The following is a 9,349-nucleotide window of genomic DNA, read 5'->3' as shown; positions in this document are numbered from 1 at the left end:
AAACCCCTAATGTTCCATGAGGCAATCTTCATGTTGAGATAACAAGGGAATTACCCCTCTTCCCATCTTTTTAGAAGTAGTGGCCCTCTGCTCGAAAAGCTTTACTTTTAATTTCCCATTGTGTTCATTATCATTAATCTGCCCAATACAATCTGTAGTTGAATTCAACTGACCAGATTCAGTCCCCAGTTCGGTATTCTGGGCAGATTGTTTCCTGTTTTCACAAACCGAGTACTGCCCAGCAGGTTGCTTGTCGCTGGACGTACATTGTGTGTTGCGTGTGCCTGCGATCAGGTGATCGCGTGTACCTGTGTTCATTCCCTTTTTCTGATTCTTGCCCTTCTTGCTTACAACTTCAATGAACGCAAAATCCAGTTCAACCTTCTGTTGTAGTCCATCCGAAACTATAGAATTTCGGCCAGCATGCACTTTTTCCTTGTGTGCACCCAGCATGGTGGCTTTCGATGAGTTGCCATTTATGGTATTTCGTTTATCACCCGTAGCCTTTATGTTGTAGTTACAACCAAGAGAGGAATGTCCAAACACTTTACAAGAACCACAAAATTTCGATTCATGCGCAAAAAGAATTTCTTGTTTTCCCAAGATGCTATTAGGGAGTCTAATATTTACCATCCTTACAAGTTCGATTGATGCGTCAATTTCAACAAGGGCTCTTGCATAAGATACTCTCTTGATGCCGTTACCTTATCAGTCGACATGGGTTTACCAACTTTGAAAACAATCTTACCAAATGCATTCGTATTCCAAAACTCCAAAGGTAATCCCGGTAAGTTAATCCAAACCGGCATGGCGCTCACATCTTTGTCATCAAAATAGATGTAGCACAGCATGACTTTCAACATTAACGGTCTCCTGTATACCAAGTATGGACCCCCATGCAGTACACTAAGTCTATCTACATCCGTTTCAAATTTGAACACCAACCATCCACTTGAGTGCACGTAGCATTTATCATCAACCTTCCACGAGTCACACAATTGAAGAAGGGCCATTTTTCCCGAAAACCTACCGGCAAAATATCCAACAAGTCCATATCCCCACATGTCTTCAATATTATCTTCATCCAATTCACCCAAAACCACTTCTTCGGATTGATCGAAGGTCTTCAACTTAATGTTTTCCTCCAATTTCCTATTATCTTTGAAGAAATCCATGGAGCTTTAACCTCTTTCTCCCCAACATTTCCAGCCACACTATCGTTAATTCAGCCTTATGAGACTGAAACTCAGAACTTTCGAACTCCATATCCTCATCCCCAAGTGTTGGGGATACACTTGGGGATTCACAATCTGCCATAAGAGCCAATTTCGAAGGGGGACTAATTCTTTGGACATAGAAGAATCACAAGAATCCAAAGATAAAACATTAGGTGGGCCAACATTAATTTTCTGGGTAACCTGGCCCAGGTTGCTGGGGGCCTTCTTGGACAAGAGTCTACTCTTATGGGTAGATTTCTTTCCCATAAAAAACAGCAACAGAAGGCCCAACAAGGAAAGAGGTCAACCCACAAGGAGAAGAAGTAGCCCAAGGCAGACTGCAAACCCAAATAAAAAAACCCAGCCCACAGAAAGAAGAGCGAATGAAATCTGTAAGGGAACCAAAACCAAGAATAGAAGTTGCAAATTACTACAAAGAATCAGGAAGTCAGAGAAACACTGCCAAGAGCACACCAAAACTACAAAACCAGTCACCAACCCCTGAAATGCACCAGCAAACCAAAGGTGAGAAGCCACCAATTCTGCCACAAACAGCCACCAACCACTAACATGCTAGCTAGAAGACCAAATTCAAAAATTTGAAAACCAGCAGAGATAAATACACATGCGTATTGAAACCAAGAACACCAAGGAAACCTAGCAAACCGGCAAGCAAGAGAAGATTTAAAGAGAAGATGAAACCATCAAGGAAGAGACTAGAGATGGAGCCAGTAACTAAGAACCCAAACCAGCAGCTCGGAGAACCAAAAAACTAAGAGAAGCTAGAGAAACCAGGAAGAAAGACCAGCAAGGAAACCGAACTGTCAAGACTAAAAGAAGAAGCAAAGCAAGCAATGAAAAACAGGCTGAGAGTTCCACCCAAGGAAAGCCAGATTCCAGCAAGAACACCCAGAATGCAAGCAGAAACGAACTAGAGAACCTGGCTGAACCACAATCTGAAGGATGGATGACCAGAAAACACTCAGGCCAAAATAAGAATCCCCGTACCGTTTGGAAACACCAAACTGAGCTAATGAAACCAACTGACACTTTTCAACCTTAGCAAATCTGAATAAAATCGAATCGGTATGCCTTCCAAAACGAGAATAAATTAAGACCAAGTAATATGCAATATGTTTAAATTCAATTTCCACAAAAAGGAAGTAAAAATTAAATCAAAACACAAGAAGAATCTCAAGAAGCCAAGGCACTCAAATGGGATTTTCTCTCACTAGAGTTGAGAGCATCTCTCTCTAACCTTGACTCTTATCAAAAGTATGGGATTTATCTAAATGAGATTTAAAATGCAGGATTGATGGTAAACCTTAATAATTGCTAAAATCTTGTCTGATTCATCGAGCTGCAGTTGAACCGTTTAGTAGGATGGTTTTAAGTGGCTTTTAAACAAGTAGCTTTTGATAGATAACCCACCCGAATTTTGACTTGATTATCTATTTTATCAGTTGAACTAGCACAATTTTATCGGTTAAAATGTGCCATGTCATGCATTTTATAAAACACTGAGTCATTTTATATAATACTGTACTCCTAAATCCATGTATATCACACGTATTTCAGACTAGTAATTGACAAAAATCATTGCATCATTTATTACATACAATTAATTCATATATACTTCAAGTCTCAAAATCAATATCTTGACGCCCTAAGAATCTAGAATAAAGCTATATTACAGTCTACAGAAACCACGCTAGAATGGCCTCCTTTCAACAAAATTGTACAAAACATTGTACAAATAAAATAATTCATATGTACAATCTCATTCACATGTACAATTTGATTTAGGTAAGTGGCAAATGATTTAACACAAAAGAGAATAAAGGTGGGAAAAACACTTTCCCGACATTTGCCCGCACGAGAATTGATTTTTTCCCCAAAACTCGAGATGAGAAATGCCCAATGTACAGGACATTTCTCACAGGTTACTTACAGGGCTCCTCACTGTGCAGGGGCCCCACATGCATTAAAAAAAATAATAACATATATATATTCACGCGGGCCCAACGAATGTGTGTACTTGGCAGCAGCTTGGTTCTGTAAGGCTAGCATGGTTCAATGGAGATTCCCGAATTAGTTTCTCTCAGCTCCAGCAACTTCCTGCATTTTTCCCCAAATTGGATATCCCGAATACTATACTCTCTCAGATTCGGCGACTTTCGGTGAAAATCAATCAGCTCCGACGTCTTCAGGGTTATAATCTAAACTGACCGGCCATATAGCTTCCACCTTCGGGCACTTTCCAACATGAAAAACATTGTCCTGTCACGACTTCCCCATGTGAGACACACCATTCACGTTTAATTTAGAGTTCTGTATTATTTATTTTTGATTATCTGCTGCTTTACAAGAAATGGGTATTGAAGGATTTGTGAATAAACATGCTATTCATGATAATATGTGAGCTGATTTCTGTTTTCACTAATGTTCTCATTAAAAAATGCTTGTTCTATTCACATGTGTGAGCTGATTGTGGTTTGTAACATTCTTTGTGTTACTGGAATGCAGGAAGATGAAAGTCATGGAGAAAGCATCATCACAACTGAAGGCAAAAACCCCACCCCTAGTAAATGGCTGGGCAAGTAACTGTTATATATTTCTGGTATAAATATAATGTGAAAGAAATAACATCAAATTAGATAAAGTGCAAAAGTGGTGGAAAATGTGGCATTTGTGTGGGACGTCAGGGTTTCGAGTCACTCCCTACGCAAATATTAAAATATCTTGATTAGGACCTTGGGGGGCCTTGGACTCTTGGGCTTCCTTGACTAAAATAAATTTTCTTTTATTGTTTAGTGGGTAAAATTAGCTAGTATTTTCTAACCGTTTGTTTTTGTAACAACCCACTACTCAGTCATTAAAATTCTGCATTACTCTATGATCATGGTGGAGACTGTTACTTCCATCTTGCCTATATAAACTCATATCTCGTTTTGGGGAAAAACACACATAAAAACATCTTGCATCAATCCTCCTTTTCATATTCTAAATAATCGGGTTTTTACATATATTTTGGAGTACAATTGAGAGTTCTAGAAAAATCATTTGTGATTGCTGCACAAGTGGTTTACGATCGTTGTATTCTGGGAGTGATTGTTCACGAAGGTCGCAGCAATTATCGACGAGCAATTTCACTTTAGGATATCGTGTTGTCACGAGACTCATTTGGACGATAAGTTTTATATTTCTGCATTATATTGTTCTGATCACTACTACAATTAATTATTTTTCCAATAGTAACGACTACAACTATGGTATTAATTTTATGAAGCAGGAGCATTTGCTTTTGTTTATTAGAACATTTCAATGTCTAGATGCCTTTTTATGGACAATGTTTTGTTTTTAGTAGCCAATATATGATAACGTTTTCAGTTACGAATAAAGGCGGCCCCTTGTTTATTTATGTTCAACTATTGATTTTCATCCCTTCTGAAGATTCATGCCAAATGTAGACAGCAACCAAATCAGTGCTTGTCTTATTTATCTTGTAACATGGTAACAATTAAGAGGGAACATGCTTAGCTTTCTGGTTTCCACATCTGATTTCACATTCGCGGTTAGCAGAAATATGTTTCGCTGTTTTCCGAAGCTGGAGAAATGCTTAAGGATTGCTTGCGAAGTCTAATTTTCTTTTAGGGCTAAAGAGATGGAGAGATTTGCGGTTTAGCAATTTGACGGTGGCTGGAGATGGTGAGTAGTGTGAACGCGAAATCGGCTACAAGTGAGGGCGTCGAAGGGTTTCGATATTGGAGGAGATGAGCTAATAAGGGCGTGCGGTTTTCTTTTTGTTATTTCTTCCGTTTTTATTTTCTTTTTAAACGTGCTAAGTGTAAAGCACTTTGTACACCTTCTTTGACAGCCTACTCACATGGAGGGTTGGGTCCCGAGATTAGGAGGTCACGATCAAAATAATCATGAAATCCACCGGTGTGAGAAAGCTGTCAAACTATCTGCTGTAAACTTAGAATTTTCCTTCATTTTTTAATTGCTGACCATCTCACCTTGTAACTCCCCTGTGAACCCAACCCCTGTACACCTAGCGCAATTGAAGAATCTATTCCTTCTCCCTTCTTCTTTGCCTATGAATCTTGTGTTCTTTTTTGCGCTCAAGATTAATTTGACTTCTTTCTCAAAGACATGTTGAGTGCCAACAAATATGTTTCCCACAATTGAAATATATGGACAAGATTTGCTGGTTAATAATGAAACAAAAAAAACTGAAAAAAAAAAGTAAAGACATAAATGTGACAACGAATAAATGTTAAAAACTTTAACATGGTGAATCATATTTTAGACAATGTCCTTGTTTGGTTTAGTAAAAAATTAAATTAAATTTAAGTCAAAGTTGACAATAAATTTAATCACACATTTTTATGAAAATTTACTTAAAATCTGATTTTTATCTAAATTCAATAGAGCAATTTGTTAAGTCATGCATCTCAAAGAATCAAACCTCACTAATTTGTTATATCTCATGGAAAAAAAAAAATTCAAAATTATAAAAGGCCTATCATGACTCTCAACCACGGGAGTGGGAGCAGCTCTGGGCTAAAGGCACAATTACTTTTGTAAGCTAAATTATATATATACAGTAATGATTTTTTATGTATCAATGATTATCTTATGTTAAGTAAAGATAATATGACATATCAAATCATTGATGAATTGTTAATGGTAGATTTCATAAATTTAAAGATTCACAAATTATTTGATGTGTCATATCCCCTTACTTAACATAAACTAAATATCGATACTTAAAAGTTAATGATATGTCTTATGAATTTAATGATTCACCAATTAAATGGTGTGTCATGTAACCAATACTTAGGAAATCATTTTTGTATATATATCAAGAATTATTAAATTTTTTTCCCACCTGACTCTGCCAAACGTAAACGTGCAAACTTACACGACTACTCTCCAACCATACCAACCAAGTTCGTTGATAATAATTCCAACCCAATAAATCAACACAATCCGGTGCCAACCTGCTCAGATGTCAACATCCCACCAATCACGCGTTCGGATCACTCTCGGCCGGCCTTTTTTCACAACGTTCTCATTTCCCAACGGCTCTCTCCAGTTTTCCATATATACTTTCCATTATCAACGGTCATTTTTCTTTCCTTTCTCCAATTAACTTTTTTTAATTGCAAAATGGCCCCACCATAATTCATTATTTACAACCTTTTAATTATAAATTAAATTGCAAAACGACCCATTAAATGCAAAACTATTAGAACGCGGTTAGAGAACACTCTTTTTCTTTTTATTAAATGATTAAGTTACAACAAGGTTCCCAACTATTAATATGTACGGCAGCCATGTCCCGATATTCCATTTGTGGTACCCATGTCTCTAATTTATATAACATTGTTGGTGGCATATTTATACTTTACGGAAAAGCCTATTTTGACATGTACATTATGTGTGATTGAAAAGGTAAAATTGTTTAGTAAAGAGCAATATTTATCAAGAAATCTAATATCTAAATTAATGTTTTAGAACTCGGACAATCGGGAAACTAGTTATCCGACTGCCAATCAAGTTTAGATTGCTATACTAGATCAATCTGTGTTTGACTCTGGTAAAAAAATAAAAAAAATCCCATTACTTTACTCTTACTCCTCCATCTTCTTTAACTCCAAGGAACGCGTATGCTTACGGATCCAAGTTAACTACTTCATGATAGCTATAGAAAGAAGGAGATTTTCATTTGTACCCAACGTGTGACATGTTAGGTTACCCGATGTGAGTGAGGGAGAGGACCCCCACACATTTATAGGCGTGGGACCCCAACCCCATGTGAGTAGGTACGTGTAGCAAGCTTCATAGAAAGAAATCCCACACATTTTCCGTGATCGGATCCTTCTTTGACTAACCCCAAAAATTCTCTCTCTCTCTCTCTCTCTCTCTCTCTCTCTCTCTCTCTCTCTCTCTCTTCTTGATTGTCCTTCCTTTATTTAGCACCAACATTTCCAAGTTTCTTCGCAAATTTTGTTCAAATACCAAACCTTCATTGCCCACAACTTTGTTGAGGATTTTCCTTGCATACTTGTTCTAGAGAAGCCACCCCACTCACCCACCCCACCTACAACATCAAAATATCAAAAGAAAATAACCCCTTTAGTTCTCCTGTCTTGCCATCCTCAATGGACACCAACGAGCTGATGCGTGTTTTTCAAATGTTTGATAGAAATGGAGATGGTAGGATCACGAAAAAGGAGCTTAACGATTCCTTAGAGAAGATGGGAATCTTTATCCCGGACCCTGAGTTGACTCAGATGATAGAAAAAATCGACGTAAATGGAGATGGATGCGTCGACATTGATGAATTTGGTGTACTGTACCAAACCATCATGGACGAGCGCGATGAGGAAGAGGACATGCGAGAGGCGTTCAATGTTTTTGATCAAAACGGTGATGGGTTTATCACCGTTGATGAGCTGAAGTCGGTCTTGGCATCACTGGGGCTCAATCAAGGGAGAACCACTGAGGATTGCAAGAAGATGATAAAGAAGGTGGATGTCGATGGTGATGGTATGGTGGATTTTCACGAGTTCAAGCAAATGATGAGAGGCGGTGGATACGCTGCACTGACTTGATATTAATGGAATTCCTTTTTCAGTGGTTCCGTCATGTTAGATTAGACAGTATTGAATAGTATATACTGTCGAGTTCTAGTTCTGTCCGATATTGCAGAGGGGATGCGCACTATATATTTTCTATTATTGCATGGTGGATGCCGATGAAGCTCAGGTCGAATTACCATTCATTTGCATGGAAGCAAATGGGAGAGGAAGAGGTTTAGGGAACGTATTGTTTGTAGTACATGCGTTCATGTTCTTTATTATTTTTATTATTATTATTTTTAAGAAAATTGCACTACTAATTGTCAATTTTTGGCTTTACATTTTTAAAAGAGTAATTATATTACCATTACAAATTTTAATTACTACACCACATTATAATCACACCACAATTAAAATATATTTTTAAAAAATACACCATAATAAATTTACGATTATAATCCTAATTCAATAAAAATAAAAAATTGAAAAAAAATAATACAATATTGTGGTGTAATTTTTTTATTTTTTTGGACACAAAATATACAAGTAGTTTAATTCATGAGAGAATTGATTCGAAGGCGTGATGTCACAATTCTCAACAAAGTTGCAGTAACAAATAAAAAAAAAATATGGTCCTGTGCATAGGCCAGAAGGAAACGCCATTTTTTTTTTTTTTCAATTATTATTTCTATCAGACAACAAAAACACCATAATTTTTTTCTTCAATGATGTGTTTGGCTTCAGCTTTCTTATGAGAGTTGGCCTCATCCTTAAGAATCTTATGCTTCATGTTTCTGTAAACAGAGTCCGAATAAAAAGGCGGACACCCGAGCCACAAAAGCGAGGGTGCTGGTGCCAGAATTGGGTATGTCTCACGTAATGAATGCACCTTATTCATGGAATTATGATGAGTATATACACGTAAATTCATAAATCCATTCAACAATTAAAAATCACAATCTTACAAACTTGTTTTAAATTTATAATAAATCTGTTCGACTTAGCAAAAAAAAATCAGATTTTTAACTTTCAAACTTGACAAATAAATTGAAAAAAAAATATATCTAAAAATCGTGGTCAAATATAGTATAAATTCATTTACTGTGAGGAAAAGAAAATTATCTTGCTGCCATGAAAAAAGGCAAAAGTCACGGGAAAAACTATGAACAATGAGATGTGGAGGAGATAAAAAGAAAGAAATTATGTTTTATATTTGCGGTGTAACAATAATTTATTTAATTAAAAAGTATATTAAAATCCTAATTATGTAATTTTACTTAACGATATTTTAGTAAATAAGAAAAATGTGGTATACTTAATAAAATTGGATAAAGATATTTGAACTCACACATTTGTATAAAATATTTTACTCACTTTCATTTACACTTGGACTCCACATGAAATAAAAACTAAAAAGTACCAACATGTGGCCCCCCACCCTCCTAATGTGAGTGTAAATAAATTATTTTGTACAAAAGTGTGTGTACATCTAGCACTCTCCAATAAATTTTGTAGTGATAATATAATTACCCTTTCTAAAAA

The 9,349-nt window shown here is 36.5% G+C and overlaps 1 protein-coding gene across 1 annotated transcript; it reads left to right on the top strand.

The window, feature by feature from the left end:
* Window positions 1-7,152: 7,152 nt before the first annotated feature.
* LOC111384348 (calmodulin-like protein 3) lies at window positions 7,153-8,103 on the top strand. Its single transcript, XM_023008619.1, has one exon. It carries the CDS (start codon window positions 7,388-7,390, stop codon window positions 7,838-7,840), a length of 453 nt encoding a protein of 150 aa, XP_022864387.1. The 5' UTR covers window positions 7,153-7,387; the 3' UTR covers window positions 7,841-8,103.
* The last annotated feature ends 1,246 nt before the right edge of the window (window positions 8,104-9,349 follow it).

The sequence above is a fragment of the Olea europaea genome, unplaced genomic scaffold (genome assembly GCF_002742605.1).
Source record: "Olea europaea var. sylvestris unplaced genomic scaffold, O_europaea_v1 scaffold290, whole genome shotgun sequence".
NCBI lineage: Eukaryota > Viridiplantae > Streptophyta > Magnoliopsida > Lamiales > Oleaceae > Olea > Olea europaea.
The sequence above is the reverse complement of the archived record's forward strand: the minus strand, read 5'-3'. Positions and strand labels throughout refer to the sequence as shown.